At 42.9% G+C, this 21,678-nt stretch overlaps 1 protein-coding gene across 36 annotated transcripts in view; it reads left to right on the top strand.

Annotated features, from left to right (window-relative positions):
• Positions 1-21,678, top strand: part of KCNMA1 (potassium calcium-activated channel subfamily M alpha 1) — a 715,366-nt gene that overhangs the window by 555,761 nt on the left and 137,927 nt on the right. For all 36 annotated transcript variants that reach the window (XM_074339646.1, XM_074339645.1, XM_074339641.1 and 33 more), the window contains 2 exons: positions 6,231-6,317; positions 12,995-13,071. In XM_074339646.1, the coding sequence (XP_074195747.1) occupies positions 6,231-6,317; positions 12,995-13,071 (164 nt within the window). The remainder of the gene's footprint in view (positions 1-6,230; positions 6,318-12,994; positions 13,072-21,678) is intronic.

The following is a 21,678-nucleotide window of genomic DNA, read 5'->3' as shown; positions in this document are numbered from 1 at the left end:
TAGCACATCTGATTTACTGAATGAGTCAGGTTTATCCAGATGAATTTACTGCTTTATGTTTTTCCTAGTGTGTTTGGGCATATTTCTTGATATAAAGTAGCTCAACTTTCACCCTGTGACCTCACCCTGTTTTGCTGCTGTTATATGTTGCATGAAGCATGACCAAAGTCTCCTCAGTAGCTTTTTGAAAGAAACTTTTTGGGTTAACATTTCCCGTGTAGCTTTTCAATCATGGGTTCTCTAAGGAAGTATCGTTGAAAATATACTATTGAGATGCCTATTTGTTCATCTCCTCAAGAGTTGTTTTTCTCTGTGGTTGTAATCACTGTCATATGTTTGTGTTTGTATTTGTGTGTGTGTGTGTGTGTGTGTGTGTGTAAGTGTAACTCTTTCCAAAGTCAGATTCTTCTGTGGTTTTTTGAGTAGATATGTGGACATAGACGTGGCTTCCTGTCAGTTTGGTATTATTGATTGTGATCCAACTGCAAGAAGTTACTGCAACACTTTGCATCTTCAAAAGTCCACAGTGGTCGCACCTCTGCTGTTGGCTTTTGGCCTTTGAGTCCTTTTCTCTTGTGGTGAAAGCATGTTGTGATGGAGGCATGACTTGTCCTAAAGTGTACCAGCGAGTGACATGGCTTGCTCCCAGTACCAAATATCCAGCGTTGTCCTTTCCAAAGGAGCTCTCTCTTTCCCATCCTGTATGGGCACTGTTTTCCTTATGAGCAAAATCTATTTTAAAATGCCGTTTCTAAAATTATGGAGATGGAATCAGGACACAAGTCCTGGTCCACGTCATCGGTGGACCACAAGGGTGGTCATTTGAGTCTGACCAACTGGGAGCAATCTTTATGATACTGTCTCTGTCAATGAGCTGAGCTCAAGTATATTGAAGCATGGAATACACACTGTGAAAAGTGTGTGTGTGTCTAGTTGCGTGGGACTCCGGCAGCATATATTTTCATGCCCAGAAAAAATGAAAAGTTCCAGAGCGGCAATAAGATGTAAGATGTGAAGTTTCCAGAGGCTGTGCCCTATCACAGCCCATACACTGCAGGGCAGTGGTTCTCCCTGAAAGGAGAAACAATTAGTTCAAACAAAGTCCCACCCACATAGCAATGATATATAGCCTGGTGTGGTCAGAGAGGCCACTTGCAGTGGCGTGATTCCTTTGGGCACAGCACGAACTGAAGCCCTAGATGATTCTTATTTTCTTGCTCTAGTTAATGAAGTCCCATTAGCTTGCTAGACACAGATATAATTACCATATTATCAAGTACAAACTGTGTTCTCATGTGAGTGATACTTCTGTAATTGCTCAGGGAATGGTACATTACCCCTACCTGAAATTGAGCGGGGAGAAGAGAGATACGCACCTGTCATATGTATCCGTAATGGATAAAAGTTTCCTTTAAAAAATATGTTTCAGTTACATCACTAATCATTGGTTGTCTTCCAAAGCAGCAAACAAGTGAAGTTCATGATAATCGAAGAAGAAATAACTAGATGTTTCCTCGTTGTTAGGCATAAGTGGTGGAGGAAGGGAATAAATCATTGCACCCCATCAAGCCCCAAATCTCCACCCTGACCCAAGTTCAGCAAGAGATACACAATGTAATGGGTGATAGCGTGAGACCAGGCTCCTGGAGGAACGTGCTACGGACATTTCCCTGGTGGACTGAGTCCCACTAGCCAGGTTCATGTGAATGTGCTTTATGTTTAGGAACACGTTTCAGTGCAAAGGGAGCGGTGTTTTCAATATTGAAATCAATTGCTCCAACTCCCCGAGTGGCTAGCTGTTTATATATTTGTATATTTACATATTTATACTTAATGTCTCTGGGATGTTGTTAGCTCACGTGCCACCCACCTAGAAGAGGTGTGGTTGCTTCTTTGGCAGGCCTGACTGCTAAGAACTGCAACTTGGCCTTTGAAAGAACAGCTGCGACTACCTTTCTCCTTACTGGACAGGGGAAGGAACACTTTTAGAATTGAGACCAATGACATGTTTTTCCCTCATGCCACAAATAGTTGAAAAATGCCTATTGCATGCAGGGCTCTAAGCTGGCTCCTATGAGAAACTTATTTATAAAAGTAAACTTAGTTATAAAAACAATATGATCATGCTTTTCACTCCTTTACTCAACTATGTGTCCCCTACAAAGAATATGTATTTGCTCCATATCGTGGATGAGGAGTTGAAGAGTCAGTTTCAGTACTAGTCTGAGAGCAAAAGAAAAAAGAGAGAGCCAGAATGCTCAGGGAAAGGACCACACCAGTTTTTTGCCTCCAGCTGTCACTGAATGTTTGCAGTTGAAATTAACAAGGTCAGAGAATAAAGAAGATAATTTATAGGTTTTTTGAAATGAGGGAAAGTCCACTTTTGCCAAGAAGATGTCCCTGTCGGAATTCTGCTAATTGATATATGGACGCTTTTCGTAGAGATTTTCTTGATTCTTCACATGACACATCTTGAAGTTTATCTCTGATAAGTGAGTGAATTAGACAAAACTGGAGCCAGAGACTGATTTAAAGTCATGCACAGGGAGGGAGACTTTTGGCAGTCATAAAAACAAACAAACTTAACATTGGGTATTTTAAGAGATCAAAGACCTTTGGGAAGATTTACATATTCCCATTAGGGAGTCAATAACATATTCTCAGGGTAGTAGGCACTTTGCAGGGGAAAAAAAAATACTTCTGTCTAGGGTCCTTATCTTGTCATATTTTCAAAAAGAGCAGGATTAATATTTTATTTAAACTTTCTAGATTTGGAATGTATATAGAAGACTTAATGTCTCAAATATCAAAAAGAGTAATATATTTCCTCCAAGAGTCTTTGAAACTTTGTACCCTTATACAGAGAGTATTATGTGCAACGGTCCTCTGGAATCACGTGCCCGTGCTTCTTTACCAAACCCCTAACTATAAAGAGTGGAATCCAGCACAGGGAACATCTTTCTGTTTCTAGATTTCTTTCCTTCATTATTCTCAAGAGGTGGGCTCCCTCTTTCCATCCCCACCCAGAAGGCTGCCTCAGCCTGATCTACAGAGCTGCAAATGATGCTGCCCCACGCTCACATAGAGGTGATTTAAAGCCTCTCTCACGCCTGTGCAGAAGAGAACAAGAGGACATCCTGGATTCATGTGGTCAGTGATGTCCTCGGAGGTGCTTTCTTTCAGAGCCTTCCACAGTCAGCCATAAGGTTTAAGGAACAGAGAGATACTCCCTTATACAACCAAAAGGCAGTCCAAATTAGCCCATCTCCAGACATCTTGCAGGAATAAAATGTTTCAGATACTGCCATCAGTAAAAACGTCTTTCAGTGCCAATAGGATGCTTCCTGGGTAGTTTCTTAGGACCAGGGACAACATGGAGAGCTGAGATGCTGTGAGAGATTATTTATCTCTTGTGTAGTTATTGTAATTACCTTGCTTACTATTAATAGTGACTGTGTATTAAAGATCTACTATGTAGTGGTCACTTAGCACATAGCATGTACTTACTCTCTTGGCAACACAGTAAGCTAGTGATTATTCACCCCATTTTACAGATGAGGCCACTGAGGCTTAGTGGCATCCACATGCCCAAGTCCAGGACCTGAACCCACAGGCCTGACACGTGTACCTGCTTGCCTAACCAATATCAGCACCAATATTGACAACAAATCTGCCTTCCACCAGTGCCCAAATCTTTCCTCTCCACCACACTGACTTGACTAAAGCAAGCTTGAGGGCTATAATACGTGATCTCAGCCTGGAGTGTCTGGAGTGACAATCCCAAATTCTCACTCTAGGCCAGTTCTTGTTCACTGTTGATAAAGAACACAGGAAATGAAAAGAAACTTTTAATTGGTAGGAACCTCACTGTACCACAGTAGGATCGATGCCACAGTAGGATCGATCATTGCAGAGCAATTAACGAAGCACATAATGCAAAAAAGGGAAACCGGGTTCTGTGTGAGCTTTGTTTGGTGCATATATGTCACCAAGACATTGATGAGTGTCAGATTTCCGCTTTTGAATTGCATTATTGGAATTATGAAATTTTTCTTTTCACTCAGAAGCTTATTTTACACTTTTATGAATTCATGTCAACATGTAGCATTTTCCAACTTTAACAAATTAGCTCCTTTAGAGTCCAGAAGTATCTGGAATTTTTCATTATGTCCTTGTCCATGATTCTGGAGTGTACAGTTCTTCACCTTGTAACTTCATCTCAAATGGCCAGGATGTTTTATCAGAAGCCGTGTATTACATTTCATGGGGCCAGCTAAGGAAAATGTGATAATTCCATTGAAAATGAAACACACTTTTTGTGTGTGTGTGTGTGGCAATAATGAATAATAAAAGGAACAATAGCCAATAGGCCTTGAGCCTTCTATCTGTTATCTTGGTTCATCTTCTGAAGAAAGACTACGATTATTGTTATCCCCATCCTGTAGGTGGAGAAATTGAGTTCTAGGGAGGTTTAGTTATTTGCCCAAAGTCAGCTACTGAATGGCTATGCTGGAATTTGGACTCGGTTCCTGCTTGCAGAGGCAGAGCATGTCAGAACTGCCTTGGAGTAAAAGGGGAGTAAGAAAGTGTGCAAAATCCACAATGCTGCCTTTCTAAAACATCGCATTTAATTGGCTTTAAAAAGGAATCTGTCCAAACTGTGTACGATCTGACCCTTTTCTCCTCATGATCATGAAAAGTCAGAGGGCTGTTAGATGAATGTGATGAGTTGGTGGAGGAAGTATCTGGAAGGCAGTGCTCTCCTTTGCAAGCTGTGCTATTAGTGTGGCCTGCTGCTGCCCAATTTGTGAGGAATCTCATTGGTGCCTGTGGTTCTCGGGCAGAAGAGTCAAATCTCCGCGGACTCTTGCTATTATTTCGTGTTAATAATAGCGATGACACAGGATTGGTTTCCTTCTGTCAGGTCTTGTTATGGGTAATAGTGGATGTTCTTGTGACCACAAACAATTATTTTTCAATAATGATATACTCGCTTCTCCCAATAGAACAAAAGTTCATCTGGGTCCTTCCTGTATTGCTACAGATGCATCATTCTGTCGGCCACAGCACTTTTCTGGAATGGTTTTACCAGCAGAAAAGGATTGCGTGTTAATCACCCTCCTCCATTTTGATTGTTTTAGACAGTTAAGGACTTCCATTAACCTGATTCCAAACATCTATTACACTAAACACCCGCGTTTCAGATCAAAGACTCCCTGCACTGTATCTATTGCTACACGTAGAGTCCCTAAATTGCATATCCGTTCAGCCCAAAGCCTCATCTCGATCTGTGCACAGTATTCCTGGATTCTGCTTTTCATCTGCAGAAAATCGAGCTTGTTTGTTTCATCCATTTATTAGATTATCATATGTTTATCTCTTCTGTCAATCCAAACACAACTTGGTCAACTAATCTATTTACACCACTTTGAAATAGGACAGTGTATATCTAAGTTCATACTTCCCCGCAGGGGAAGTTTTTTAGTGATAATTTGCATTTGTTTTCTAATTACAGTTTGCCCCAATCAGGACGTACTAGACACATACCTTATTCAAATATGCCCATACAGTTTTGTAAACAGCAGACTGGAATACTTAAGTATTTCCAATCACTGGCATTTTTCTTTTCCACTGTTCTGGTTGACCTAACTCTTTCTACATAGGTTGCGCATGGAACCTACTTCCGTGTACTTATAAGTGTCATGCAGATGTTCTGTCTGCTTCTGCATTGGTTATGGGTGTTTTGTACCATTCCCTGCAGCGACATGTGGTGTGTATACATGTATGTTCCTGTATGCATATAGGGGTCCCATTAATGCTCTGTCCTCTAACAGAAAATGGGTGTAGCAATAGCTTTATTAGACTAATAACGCTCGGTGTTGACCATCAACAGCAGTTTCCAAAGCGGTACACTATTAGGAATTTTGCTTCAAATCAGAAGCCAGTGATGGCAACCCCATTATACAAACCTGGCTCTAAAACCTAGATTTGCTTTGATTTCTGCAACTGGGAGTCTGCCAACCTGGGAACTGAGCAGCTGAGCTTTATGATGGCATTATGCAATTAAATGTGTGGGACACTAGACATCAGGCTCTGGGCAAAATCTTTAGGGAAAGCATTAGACTAGTGGGCCCCCTATAGAATTAACAGTACGGTGTAGCTTTTAAGGTTTTCCTTGGAACGTGACCTCACCAATGTGTCTTCTTTGTTTGTTTTTGTTCACTGAGCAGTATATTAATTAATCCTGGAAACCATCTTAAGATCCAAGAAGGTACTTTAGGATTTTTCATCGCAAGTGATGCCAAAGAAGTTAAAAGGTAAGAGTTTATCTCCACCTGCCTTCTTTTCCATTCAAGCCGTGGGCGTCTTGAGCCGCCATGTGGGCGTGCTTCCCTATGCACAGGGCCCTAACTCCCAAACTCCTCAACATGTCTGTGAGCACCGAACAGTGCCCAACCTTAGGAAAAAGGGATTGTGCTTTCAAATGCTTCCATGCCCTCCTCTTCACACGATCAATTCCACATCTTTGAATTAGAATAACACTTTAGAAGTAAGAGGGCCCAGTTACTTGTTCCTTCGTTTCCCAAGGGAAGAAATGGAGTTCCAGAGAGCCCAGTGATTGTTCAAGGTCATCCTGACGGTTAGTAACCCAGGACAGCATAACACAGGACAACTGGCTCCTCGTCTAGTGTTCTTTATTTAATGATCCAGCCAAATTTACTCAAGAATTATCAGTTTTCTACTTAAAGTGTCAAATGGAATCTCGAAAGGTTTGGATTAATTTCCAATGAAATACTAAACTGGCTATATTTCTATTTGTGGCCTTCTAGGTGAGTCGCTGAAATTGTCACGTTTGATTCTTCAGCCTCTGTGTGTACAGCCCAGGATTTCTTTGTCCTCAATATTCTATGACACTTTTATTAGTATCTTAAAACCTGTTTAAGTGGCTGAGGAAACCAGAGGGCTCTTTGCAGAACACCATGGAATATTGTTATATTTGATTCTAGCCTATGAACTAGGAAAAGTTTATGAGCAGAAATCATGACTCAAATGGTCAGACAGGTCACTCTGCTCAACAATAACATTGCATAAAATATTTTAAACAAATCGTTAATTGGGAAGGTCCACACTTATTTATTTAAGCCTGTTGTTTTCATATAATGAGTCCCTACTCAAAGCCAAGACTGTGCTAGGGGTTCTACATTCTTTATTGCTACTCCTCAGAATAAACTTGTAAGGTCAGTCTTCTAAAACACTCAGGGCTTTGGTTTCCTCAGCTGCGAATTGAGATACATGATATGTCCAGGCCACGTAGCACGTAAGCAAGTGGCAGAGCCTGGATTAGTACTTGTCTTTCCTCTTCCGAATTTAATAATACTAGCAGATTCTATATAGAGTTTAATATGTGCCAACACTGTTCTAAGTACCAAGTATTGATGAACTCATTTAATCTTCTGAACAACCTTATGCGATATGTAGCATTAGTTTTCCCATTTTACATATGAGGAAACTGAGGCACAGATTGGTTAACTAACGTGCCCAAAGCCACGCTGCTAGGGAGTAGTAAAGCCAGGATTTAAAACCAGGAAGTGTGGTTCCAGAGCTGACGTTCTTAATTATTTGCCAAGAGGTAAGCCTCACATGCTGAGCACAGAACTATATCTGACAACTGCTGTTTATTATTTTCTTCCTCGTCACCCACTCTTGCAAGCTAGCCACACCAGTTATAAAAGTTTCAGGAAAAAAAATGGGTAAAGGAGACCCCCCCCCCCGACACACACACAAAATCCTTAAAACTCAGCTATCTAATGACTTAACAAATTTACCTGTGCAAATTGGGAAAGGATGGCCATTATTCAGATGTGGGAGAGGAAAACCTCCTTATCTAGTTCATGGATACTCACTGTTCTTCAGAGTACCCCGAGAACTGGTTTCCCCTAGAGGAAAGTAGGGATGAAAGGGACTGAAGGCTCCCCAGGTTGTGCTCACATCCAGACTGAGACACAAACGCTGGAAGCAGCATCTGAGCACCACAAACGGGGCCTGGGAGGCACAGCGGCACCCGAGATCACGTGCACCTTCCACATAGCCCATATAACGTGAAGCTCCCATTTGTGTAATTCTGTTTCCTATTGCATCTCTCACTAATGAATGTCACAAATATCAGGCAGTCCAAAAAACAAATTACCTCCCGTATTAGGGAGTGCAATATGTCTCATTCCAGTGCTTTATGGTATTCACAAATACATGCTGACACAATCAGCTACACCACCAGCCTGTAATTTTCCATGGTGTGTGACGTGTCAGAGCAAAGGCTGTCAGTTAGGGGATTTCAAATAGATGAAGACGGCAGAAAACCACAGAAAGGACATTGGAGATTTGAATGAAACTAAACAAGTTTTATACAAATGGAAAAGTAGATCAGGATTCTCTAGTATCGAGTGTAGCCCTCCACTGCAAACAAGCAGCAAAAGAAGTTAGTGGATTTTGGCTCATAGAAACTTTCGGATGCAATGTTTTGAAGGGGAAATGATGATTGAAATCATCCAATTCCAGTCTTAACAAGATCACTTTGGAATGAGCATTTGGGCCATTGTCCTTTACCTCTTGCTACTAAATGTTTGGCTTTTTAAATCACCTTAACACACTCTTTAAGAGTCATAAAGTGGTGCCTCATTGACTCAGTTCGGCTTGCAGACATGATTCATTTGCGTCACAATTTAAAAACATAGTTCTCAAGATGAAGACATCCTAATCTTTTAAATAAAAATCCTTATTATAGGTCTCTCCCGAAATCCTTGCAGATCCAGCCTTACTGGACAGCTTTCTCATACTCATTCGAGTTCATCAGATGTCACTTTCTAGGACACTCTGTACTAGTGTCAAGCCAGGGACATAGTGATGAACAGAACAGTGGAGACAAGTGCCTGCTCTCATGGGCTCACGTTCTGAGGAGAGAATTGGAGTTCTGTTTATTCATGGTTCAAAGAATGGCTGCACCTGGATCATTGATTTAGATTGGGTATAGGTGAAGGTTGATCGGAGGGAGTGACACTTGAGTAGAGATTGAGGTGATGGGAAAGAATCCATCATACAAAGATCTGAAGAGAAGAGGAGAGAGACATAGTGGGAACAAGTTTGTTGTGTTCCAGGAACTGCAGGAAAAAGAGGGTGTCTGTGGGAGGAGAGTGGTGAGATGCGGTTAGAAAGAACAGCAGGGCTGGTTCCCAAAGGACTTTGTAGAGAGGTTGGATCTGTTATAAAATGGAGTCATGGATGGCTTTAAGCTGGGGTTGTTATAGTCTGATTTATATTATTAAAAGGCCTTTCCACCTGCCATGTAGAGAATGGGATGCAATAGAGCAGGGGCGGAAGCCAGGAGACTCAGCGACTACTGCACAGATTAGGTGAGAGACAATAGCTTGGGCTAGAGTGGTGAGTGGAGGCGGTGAGAAGTGAGACCGATTCAGAATATATTTTGGAGAGTTCCTAAGACCCACTGATGAACTGGACGTAAGAAGTGAGGGCAAACAGAGGAGTCAAGAATGGAGACTTGACATTTCCTCATTTCCCATATGTAATGAATTAGCAAATCCTGACCGTTCTCCCTTCAGAATGTATCTTGGATCTGTCCACTCCTCTACATGCCCACTTCCTCCCTCTTTAGTCCCAGGTACCACCATCTTTTCTCAGCTAGACTCTTGCAGTAGCTTCCTTACTGGTCCAGAGTCCTAACTGATTCTCTTCCTCCAATCTTATCTTAAGCCTCTGTGCTAGTCACACTGCTCATTTTGGTTTCTCCATTATGCTCATAGTCAACATAGTTTACCTCTTTCCTACCCCAGGGCCTTTACACACACAGTTCACACACACACACACACACACACACACACACACACACGCGCGCACAGTTTTCCTTCTTTGACATTCCCCTTCATCACTCCATTTCCATTTGCATGGCTGGCCCTTCTCATCCTTAAGATCCCTGCATAAATGTCACTTCCTCAGAGAAGCGCACATTCCTTGATCACTAAGTGAACAGGTACCACCTTCTGTTATCATCCATCCCTTATGTCTAGTTGTCATCTTCTTAGACTTTATCACCATTAGCAATTATTTATGTGTGTTAACTCAAACATCAATAATTCTGAGATGGGGAGAATGGGAGGAGGAACGAGTTTGGGATGGTAGGGAATTGAGACTTCTAATTGGGTCATGTTAGGTAGGAGATAGTACTAAACATACACCTGGAGATGTCATCAGGGCAGTTGGATCTAAGATTCTGGAGTTCTGGGGAAAGGGGAGGGCTGCAGATGTAAACTTGGGTACTGCACCAGTGTGGGTCCTGGCAAGAAACACAGGACACACTTAAATGGGAAACAGCAGAGTCTTATGAAGAGAATCTGTAAAACTGTGAGCTGAGAGTTAAACAAAACCAACAAGGGATAGCAAAGCACCCCATTGCTGCGAACCGAGGGGAGCCACTTTCAGCCCTTGGGGAACAAGACAGATTATAGTGAGTTAAGGGCTGCCTTGCAGGAGCTGTGTCCTTCAGCAGATACATGGCGCCACTACCATTTTTTGACCTGGCAGGGAGGAACTCATGCTCCTCACCCTCCAGTCTCCTGCTGGTTCCCCCCATTGGCCAAACACAGTGAGAAACCAGAGGACGGGAGACCCTAAATGCCAGCCTTGCAGGATGTAGTTCTGTCTCCTTGATGATGTGTGTGGCAAGGTCACTAGCTGAAGACTGCTTGAAGAAGGTGTGGGTGAGCAGGAGAGGAAGTGGAGAGGAGGAAATACGGCATAGATTCTGAGGAGTGGAATCCACGGCCATGGAATTAAAGTGAGACCAGTCAGCATGGTTGTGTTTCCTCAGCAACACTCAGCTGCTCAGGTGCAGGTGTGCAGTAAGGTGGGGGCTTTGCCAGAGAGGCAGAGGTGGATGGGGAAGAGAATGGTGCCTTCACAGAAGTGCCACTTGACAAAAACCAGCTGGAGCTTAGATACCCTGCCCTCTCCAGTTGGGGGAATGTGTCTCCAGGTCACCACAGACCCCCACCCTCACCCCATTTCACTCATTAACTTTACCTGTCTGCCCCTATGGGTATTTCACTTTTAGAATCCAGCTTTAATTCATGAAGCAATCATTCTTTATCTTTTCAATGGTCTATTCACATTCATCATCATTTCATCATCTCTTTAGTAGAGATGTGTTTAAGACCTTGGATTCCGGGACCAGACTGAGTGGATTTGAGTCCTGGCTCTGCCACTCAGCTGTGTGACCTTAGGCAGGTCGCTTAATGTCTCTGTTTTTCAGTTTTCTTATTTGTAAAACAAAGATAATTACCATACCTCCTTCAAAGGATTGTTTGAAGTTTAAATACATTAATACTTATAAATTCTTAGAACAGTTGGTTCCTGGCCTACAGTTTGTGCTCTATAAATGTTAGTTATTGTTATTAGTATGTATAGTAGCATCAAATGGTGGCAGAAAATGGCCAAAGGAAGTGGAAGCAAAATCGCTTCCTCCTTTCCTGCCCTTCCCCTTTCAAGGCAGGTCATCGCTGATTGGCTTCTTAGCCACATTGCCACCGAGGGCAAACACTCAGCTCCCTTTTCTTTTTTTGCAACCTGGATGAAAACTGGCATTTAAAGAAATAGTGGATGAGCTGCTAGGGTGGAAAGAGCATTGGGCTTGGATCTAGAAGTCTTGGGGCTGGCCAAGGTCCAGCAAAGGATGACGTTCGGCAGGTCATGACAACCTCTTCCATTTACAGATGAGGACACTGAGTCCCAGGACCTCAGATCTCTTCCAGATCCCAAAGTCTTAACAGTGGTTTCCAACTGGTGCCCATCATTAATGAAAGTCCTGTGAAAAACATCACAAGGAGCGTAGGGATAACACAGCCAAGGATTGTGTATAGTTCGTTATAGCCTTGGTCAGGGAAAGACCGTGTTTATCCCTGACATTCAATTTTGTGTTGGGAGTGGTGAAGGCGTTAAGCCAGGGATTATGTGAGTCCCTGTACCCAGAAGGTTGTAAGGTTCTTCCAGTGAATTTTATCACCTCCCCAGTACTGAAAGCACGCTGGCCTCCAGCGCTGTTTTTCTAGGCGCTGTGCATTTTAAACAGTGCTTGAATGATCTTGTTTTGTCTCATCCAAAATATCTCGTTGGGGCCAAGGCACTTTATCATCACATATCAACACTTTAGTCAGATGAGGGGGGTTTTCCTGTTGATTGATTGCTTCCTTTGGGTCTCCTTCTACACACCCCAAATCTATGATACCCTAAGCTCCAGTGGTCAGCTTAGCTGTGCTCCATAGTGAGAAGGAAACCTTCATTTATTACAATTTCTCAAGGCTGGATAGTATGGTAGTTGGTCCACTCAGTTTGGGAGTAACTATGGGTTATGGAATCGCAGAAGGAATTTGACAGAGGGACCCCTGGATTCATCACTTTTGATTTTCCCTCTCTACTCTCCTCCTCAACCTCTCTCACTTTAGTTGAAAAGAAAAAGGTGTTTTCAAAGTGACAAGGCAAATATTTTTATTTGACTGAGGAAAGTCATCCTTATGCCCCTTTAATATACAGGTAGGCAGACTGAAGGTTTCAGAGATGTATTTCACTCCCCACCGAAGGCCCAGGGCTGGTTGCCCACGTGCTCCGAGGAGCAACAGTGAATATCGTCCTCAAAAAGAAAAGAAAAGCGAGCAGACGCAGTGTGTCACATCGGCAACCTTTCCCCCAGTTCCTTTTCAAATGAAAGTTTATTAAAAGAAGCACTAACTCAAATTGCAGAGACCTGTGTTTGAAATAAATGGTCTTGCAACAAACATTTCCGTCTGTAAACGTCTAAACCTTTCAAAAGATTAAAGGAAATTGGTGCTGGCGTGTTTCATTAATTTGGCACCACAGCGGAGGAAATGTGGTACTCATTTCATTTGGGTGGATTATGAAACGTGTCAGTTTTTCCATTCTCTTTCTCCAGGGCATTTTTTTACTGCAAGGCCTGTCATGATGACATCACAGATCCCAAAAGAATAAAAAAATGCGGCTGCAAACGGCGTAAGTAGTGTTTCTTACCCCCTTTCCTCCCTCCTTCCTACCTTTTCCCCAAATCCATTTCCTTTCTCCTTTTCCTATTAAAGAAACACTAAACATCCAGAATTTTCTTCAATATGTTTATGTTTCACCCAGCAGTTTAAAGAGACATGAAATAAATACCTGTCCTCACTTTATTAGAGCAGAGGTTGAAAAATCACCACCACCAACACCTAGGAGTAAACCTAACACCAAATCCCGCTTCCTGACTCTAAAGGGATTCCTAGGTAGAGGTGTCCAGTGGAACACAGTACATATGTAGGGCATATGAAATGGAGGACGGCTAAGGCCATGGAGGACGGAGTGTTTTTGCAGTGGTTTCCTGTGGATGGGGTGCTGCCAAGTGTAAAGATAGGTATACTAGGGCAGAGAGGGAAACTGAGTCTCAGGACTCAGTCTCTTAAGTGGGAGCTGACTCTCTTTCCACTTGGGATTGCTGCAAGTTTTGATACCAAAGGCCATATAGTTTTCAATTGTGATAACTTCAGACTGGCCCGGAAAGAACTTGGCCATCGCCAATGGACTTTATTTGTCATTGCCCCAGTGACCAACCTCAAGCACCATTGGGCTTAGTAGCTTCTGGCATCTCCTGTCTCAAACCCTTCCCAAAGCAGCTTGCCATTGGAGCCTCTTGAGAAAGATATGAGAAGTCAGGAGTATTGGATTGTGAACTCTGGAGAAACCAGGACTTAAAGTGGGCTTTGCCTTGAGAAGGCCAAGCCTTTTGCAGTGGTCGTGTTGCGTTGCCTTGTAGAAATTGTTCCCAACCCTGGAGAAAACGGTAATAATGATGCCTTCCTTTCTATGGTGATTTAGTGTTTTTAAAGCTCTTTACGATCATGACTTTCTCTGATTCTCACCGTAATCCTGCATAATTGGCAGGGGGTGTTATTCATCCCATTTCACAAAAAGAGGAAACTAAGGCTGCCCATTTAGTGAGAGGATGAGTTGCTGAGAGTCACACACACCCAACACAGGGGTTCGGGCTCACCCAAAGGCCCCTCTTGATGCTGTGCCTTAATCCTTTTATTTAGGAGAAAGGTCAAAGTGGGTCTGATGAATAAGAACACAGTTGTAAAAGTCATCCCATGAAATACTTTTTCACAAGCAGAAACCAAATGAGCACCCTTCCTGGGATATGCCTTCCGAAGCAAAGGCTTTATTCAATGCCCCCCACTGCACAGTAAATGTAAAACCCCTCAGATATGAACACTGCTCTGCTGAGTAGACACTGAAACTCTTGGCAAATAGCCATGGAGTGCACTCATGGGCTAGAGCAGTTATGGTAGAAATCCTATCAGGCTGCTTCCTAATTTGGGGAGCTTAGGTCCACTGTTTGGCTCCCCCTTCTCCATTGACTTAACACACAGGGCCCCTCTCCTCCCAACTTGGACACCTCACCAAGATGAATATTTATTGAAATGCCAGAACTTCTTGGGGCCTAAGAATTCTGATTCTGACAACCTGCCAGGGAGAGTGTTTAAGGGTGTGGAAGATACAGAACAAACCCACTCCCCAGGCAATCCCCCCAATTCCATGACTCAAGAAAAAGAAAATCCCTTCTCACCCCAGGGGGTCCACCCCAGCCACAGCCAGGCTCTGTGGGTTGTGAGCAGGAGGCACAGCTCAGCTGACCAGGCATCTCCCAGATCAGGATCAGGGCCATTGCCGTGAGAAGAAGCAACACTATCCCAAGGTGGAAGTAAACAAGAGAGAGGAACACATGCAAGAGGCTGAACTCCTTTGTGAGGCAACTCTCGCGGTGAGGATGGGAAACGCAGGAGAACCTGCCAGAGAACCTGGTCCCACGGGGGTATCAGTGAAATTCACTTACCAATTAATCGTTCACATAGTTTTAAGTACCTTCTCTGTGCAAGGCGCTGTTCTTGGTGCTAGGGATGGAGTGGTGAGCAAGATGAAAGTCCCTGTCCCTGCTGAAGCCTTCACTATAGTAAATGGAGAGAATAGCCATAGAAACAATGAAACATTCGGATAGAGGCAAGTGCTATGGCGAGATCGGAGGCAGCCTGAGGGTATGAGGAACTGAGTGAGATGCTGGAAAGGTCTGGAAGGTCTCCCTTGGGAGGTGGCACTGGTGCTGAGACCCATCCAGTAGGCAAAAGAGCAAAGGCAAAGGCCGGACAGCAGAAATAAGTATGTAGTGTTGAGGGAAGGCAGGCAGGCCAGTGGTGCTGGTGGGGTTGGGGAGAGAGTGGTACAAGACGAGATCAGAGAGGAATACAGGGCCTTCCTAAGAAACTTGGGCTTAGTACCATTATAAACGTAGCCATTGGAAGAGTTTAAGTAAGTAAATGACATGATCAATTCGTATTTTACCCGATGTCCCTGGTGAGTAAACAACAGACTCTCGGGAGGAAAGAGTGGAATGGCAGAATGAGGAGAAAGCTGCTCTGATTCTGGGATGGTCCTCACAGGGCACTGCAGTGGGACCCAGCAGACAGTGTTTTTAAGTCTCTAGAAATGAGGATTTGGCCTCTAGGACATTTTGCCATCTTGGTTCCAGACAAGCGAACAGCAGTGGATTTTAATTGGAAGGAGAGGCACATAATTGTTTGCAATAATTTTATTCTCTTCATTTCCCTTAAAGTTGGTTCAGCTAGTGAAGCGTCTGATCTCCCATCAAGCGTAGCGCAGATTGCTGGAGAAAGACTGCCCCTCCAAAGCCAAGCCAGTGTGACAGGGGTCGCATGCCCTTCTCTCTGAGCGCCCCTCCCCGCCTTGGGCTCCTCCTCTCATAAAGGCCCTCACTTATGAGGTTAATGTTTGACAACAATCAAAATTGTCCAAATATTGTTCTTCCTAATTAAAAGGCCATAGCAGCCTGTGTTACAGAGGGCAGGATACAGATGTGTATGTGTAAGGGCTGGTTAGAAGAAAATGAGTTATTACTAAATATGAGGCATACCAGGCAAATTAGGAAATTGGAGAAGATAGGTTTGGGTTGCAAAGAAACTTTCATTAGAAGGAGCTGCAATTGTTAATAATGCCTTGGGGGGTTCCCGTGCCTTTGAATAAACATTGCCTGGTGCCATAAGTTGGAGAAGGCAGCTAACTCACATAGTCATTTGTCCAGACCTGTTAGTCCAGGCATTAATAATTCACCCAGGAATGATTTGTCTCCGGTGGATAGAGCTGGTGACAGTCACTGGTCTTTATTCACAGCTCCCTAACCCTCCTCTCCCAACCTAGCTCTTCCCTTTTCAAGCCCTCCCCTGCTTCCCCACTCGCTTTCATTCAATACCCTTAAACATTTCATGTCATACTATCTGGAGAAATATTGAGTGTGGACATTCCATTCCTGGAAATGCTGTGGTAGTCTAGTTTAACTTTTGCATTTCTTTCCATTTCTTCATAGCCCTCCATCAAGGATGAGAGTCAAATTCAGCAGAGGAGCAAGGAGCAAGCTTCAGAATCTATTTACTCATTTTCTTCTTCTATGTAACAAGCCAGTCTAATGATTTGCATTTTCTCCCCCAGCTTCTAAAAGTTTGCCAAAGGGTGGACTCCTAGGGGACAAGTCATGTCTAAATTGATGTGTTTGAAGGAATTTTCTTGAAGTTCTAATCATTGACATATTTTTGATTTATTTTTTTTCCTCTTTGCTGCCTTGGAATACGGCCCCTACTCTATTTTAACTGCACACTGGTAGTGATATATTGTGAGTAACACGGGTTCCCAGCAGCCCGGAGTCCAGTTCCCCTGTCTTTCTCTAGCAGAGATACTTCTTTTATTTTCTGTACAGTTTCAGTTTCCTTTTTTCTTTTGGTATTTATGTTGCATGTAGTAGTGACATCATGCCCCACTCCCTCATCTAACAGTCTGCAGAGTAGCTTGGAGCTGGAGAACCCTGAGAGCAGGAACCCAGTCTGTTCATCCACCTCAGCCTCCAGCTTCTTGCCAGCTTCTGGCGCTGTCTTATTTTTCCATTAGAAAATAAGACCTTGACAACAGTGTTTCTCTTGAAGGCCTTGTCTCGGGACCTTTAGGGGACACTGAGTAGGCTGAGGTAATTACCACTGTAGCTCTAGATGCCTCGTCTATTGGGGGTCATTGTCATGCTTGCCTTTGATAAATTATACTTGGTCTCCTCGGCTCTTGAGCTTGAATTCCTATCTTGAAGGAAACACATATGCTGCATATATATTCCTGTGTTGTGATATATATATGATATGTACCAGTACTTTATATGTAAAAATGTACATTTTTATATATAAGAGTAGAGATATTTTATAGATAGAGTGATGTATTTGTTACAATATATGTGCCTCTCTATATGAGTAAGTGCTTGCTAGAGAATTAACTGGACACCCAACTTTGGGACTCTAAGTATCTAAACTACCTTACTGGAGACAAGTATTTCCACAGTGGTAATTATTTTCTGCAATCTAGGAAGTTCCCTTGCTTTAAAATCAAGTTTCTTCTTCCATCAGTACCCACTAAAACATACACAATTCCTCTATAGGTGTAGGTCAGGCATCTTGGAAGAACCATTTACTTGTTTAAGGCAGAAAAGATGGCTCGAGGAGACTGTTCAGTTTCCTTGATGAGCTATGTACAAGTCTGAACAAGTAAATGTAAGTCTCTGAGCCCCTAACTTACTCAAGGAGTTGGACCCTTCTACTCAACATGATGTGGCAGTTGACGAGGAGCTTTTAGGGCCAGTATTTCTGTGTGTGCCTTAGAGCAGTGCTGCTTTCGGAGGCACCCGAAATGAGCATGGGGTCTTGACTCGTGTACATCAGACCACTGAACACGAGACCCCACCTGCAGATCACTTGAGTCCAATGGCCCTGGGATTTGGAGATGCCTCAGCATGTGTCCTCTCATTCACCTTTAGCAGCAGAAGAGGCAAGTTTGTCATCTGGTTTGGGCCAGGCTTCAGAGTTTGAGGGTACAGAATGCTCAATGTACAAGAAAAACAAAACAGCGACCTTCTTCAATTCATGATTCTGCCAAAATTGACTTTGCAGCTCCCTTTATCTGCAGAACACCTTCGAGGATGGTTTTTGAGGGCACAAGCCACTTTTATACCTGAAGAGCGGCTCACACAATCTCGTGATCCTACAGAATTGGAGAGAAACCATGATGTCAAGCATCAAACAACTCTAGTGCCAAATTCTTCTGCCATTTGCAGCCACAGTACAGTGCTGAGGACAGGAACAACTAGCTCGGAGTGCTCTGTGCTGCAGACATTAACTAGCTTTTTCTCCCCGCTCTTTCTGCTCTGGGAAAACCACCTGGAAGATCTTTCTTCTCCCTCCAGAAGCTATTAGGAGGAATTTTGCTAAGTGAAGACATCATTTCTCATTTATAGGACTTGAAAGAATGCTTTCTGATTCCCAGTGTCACATCAAACAAATGCCTCAACCTTACACCTCAGTGAACTTTTCTTCCGTGGATGTTTTTACCTGTAATTTAGTTACTGTGAGCATCTGAAGAGCAGCTCCCGGGTTCAGGCTTGAAAATAATCCTTCCTGCATTGGATTGATTTTAAACATAAGGTTACGATCTAACAAGTTTCTATGACTTGAATGGCAGATTTTTTTTCCCCCCTGCACCAGTTTTCCCCTGAATTTGCTTCATTGGAAACCTAAAATATCTTTCCCCCTGCAGTTGCAAAACATCACCTAAGCCTCTCAGTCCAGCACTGCTTCTCCTTCCCCTCCCAACCCACCCTGGAAATTAAGATTCTGCAATTGGAAATTGGCTGACAATTTGGTTGCTGATACAGGAGGCAGATGGTGCTGAGAACAGGATGGAGTCCCACCCCCTCTTCCATTCCAGGCTTGGCTTGGAAGGGCCAACCAGCAGAGAACCTGAGTTTGACAGCTGACCGTCAGTTTGACACAAGCAAAGAGCAGTAACTAAACTACATCTACAGTAGCCACTTCTCCACAGGTTTCCTTTCTCATGATCATGACCTTTGAAAATATCGGGAAAGTTGTCCAAGAGTATGTCTGAGATGTCTTCCAGTTTTAAACACTTAAGGGTAAAGAGATACCTTTGATGATGCTCGTTAGGGAATGTTGTCTCTATAAATAGCACCGGGAAGTCATAATGGAAATATTAGATGAATATTCACTTCATTGTGGTGAAGGAAAGCACATAAAAGCTTTTTCTCAAATTGTAAAACTGTTAGGAGGAAGGTGAGACCCAGGGTCTAATTCTTGGAAACCACATAACCTCTTTGAATCGGTGGCACCAGTCCAAGAGCAAGAACCTTATGATGTGGGCCAAAGAGAAAACTGAGTCCCCAGATGCTTATTTTTCAGCTTTCCCAGAGTTAAGCCGGCCTATGGGAGCAATTCATTGAGTATAAAGTTCCAAGAGCCCTAAGATGGAATGACAAGTCACTACAGTGTGTGTACCTACCAGAGACACACTTGCGTCTGTTCCCTGTCTCAGGAAGCTGTCACAGGGCTCTGAGGAGACCCGGCCAGCTGGTGCTGAAGTGGCCCTCCCCTGCTGGCCACGGCTGCAGAGGCAATGTGCTTGCTAGCGAGTTGCCACTTTTGACCACTCTGGGACAATCTTCTAGAACCTCTCACCCTTTGTCCTGGCTGCCCCCTAAAAACACACTGTGGATTGTGAGAAACCATTGAATTGAAATGACACTGCACACATTTCAGTTCTTAGAGGCACACAGGGTCCTTTTTCTGCTCCCTTTCACAGGGAGCTCATTCAGGTCCGTCAACTAGTTGCTTTTCCACATCGATCCACTAGATGTCCTCATAGATCTACTTTGTATTGTCATTGAAATCTCCGGGAAAACTCTCTTCTGAGCCTTGGGATTTGGGAGGAGAGCATTGGGTGGCTCCGTAATAAGAAAATCAGCAAACACCAAAGGAGAGAGGGCACTTTATGTGGCCAGGGAGTAGATATGAAATTTACTTCTGTTTTAAATAAATACTGAAAACTTTCAAAGTTGCTCTTTGAAACCTAACCTTGGGAGTTTTAAATGGCACTCTGTTATCTGAAATTAACCTTCTAACCTACAACAGCTCTAGAAGAGGAAACAATCACAGAGAAATGGAAATAAAATACCAGTGGTTTTGAATATCCATGATTCACTGAAACAAAACCAAAAGATAAGGAAGCCAGAGAGAGAGAGAGTTGAGGAGTAGTAGTTCCCAAATTAGGAGATCCACAACTTAAATTTTGATGTCATTGTGTTTTACAACTGGAGACCATAATTTTATACACAGAGCGTCCACATCTTCTGTAACGGCTACCACCAGGGAGGCAAATCCTTATCCGGTTTTAGTGAAAGAGCTTGTTCATGTCTCGTGTAATGGCCCAGAGGAAGACTCTTCCTGTGGGGACACACGTCCTTCAAGCCTGATGGATCACTCCACCAGAGGAAGGTCAGAATGGGACTTGCCCTTTAAGAAAGTGGACCCAGAAGTAAATAGGTGAAGACATATGACAGGGAGTCAATGAAAATGGACTCTACCGGAAGTAGAGAAAAAGAGCCACCCTCCGCGTCGGGTGGCATCTTGGTCTAGACATTGTAATTTACACAAGTTTGTCAACGTATGGGGCTCAATCATTTTTAACTGTTTCTGTCTTGTCTTTGAGCCTCTCCTTGATCATTCTTGCTGATTTTTTTGTGGTGGTGCTTGTTTGTGTTCTGAGGTTTCTATTTCGTATTTGGTGTGAGTGTAAAAGTGAGACTGGGAAGGAATGACGAGTAATAGCATGTTTTCTTTTTTATGCATATGCTGCTTTGGAATGCAACTGCTTCTAATTAACATTTAATCTTCTTATAGCAAATGGTTTCTTTGCTGCTTGGATGACCAGTTTCAGCCTGTTCCTGCATGCTAACAATATGAAATTTTAGAACAATGCATGGTCTCCAGAACAGCCAACAATGATAGTTGCAAACAGTCCCTGAGAGGCACTGCCTTGAAGTTGTGTTTCCTCCTGAACCCTTATCAAGTAGGAGGTTTAAATCACCCATTATAATGGGCTTACCTCTGACAAAACCGATTCAAAAGTTATTCCACCCCCATCCTCCCTCCCTTGTCTTTAAAGAAAGTATATATAGATGTATCTATATATCTATATAAATACATATATAGATATATCTATATGTGTATCTGTGTATATACATATATATGTGTATATATATTTTCTCTATAAATGTGTCAGATTCTATTATTGTATGTGAACCTAAAATGACAGGATGCAAATGAAAACCAGGGACTGCCGCTAATGAGAAGCATAGCATTTCAGAGTTTGAAGGGCTTCTCTTCTGCTACAGCATTTGATTAAAAATTGTTTTCAAAACAATTTATCTACAGTGAAACAAAAAATCATCTTCGTTTTCCTCTTCTGTATAAATAACAAATCAATATTTCCAGTAAAAGAACTAGGAGAGAGAAAAACCAAGCAAGTGGTCTCCACGTTGTACACCAGATCTGGATGCATTTAAAATAACTTTATTTTCATGTCTTCAGCTGAAGACTTTTTTCCCTTTCATGATTTCAACAACTGCTCTTTGGAGGTATCTGGGCATTCACACTATGCCTTCTAAATTCTTCTGATTCA

This window comes from Rhinolophus sinicus, linkage group LG07, assembly GCF_036562045.2.
Source record: "Rhinolophus sinicus isolate RSC01 linkage group LG07, ASM3656204v1, whole genome shotgun sequence".
Classification (NCBI taxonomy): Eukaryota; Metazoa; Chordata; class Mammalia; order Chiroptera; family Rhinolophidae; genus Rhinolophus; species Rhinolophus sinicus.
This window is presented reverse-complemented; position numbering and strand designations above follow the sequence as displayed.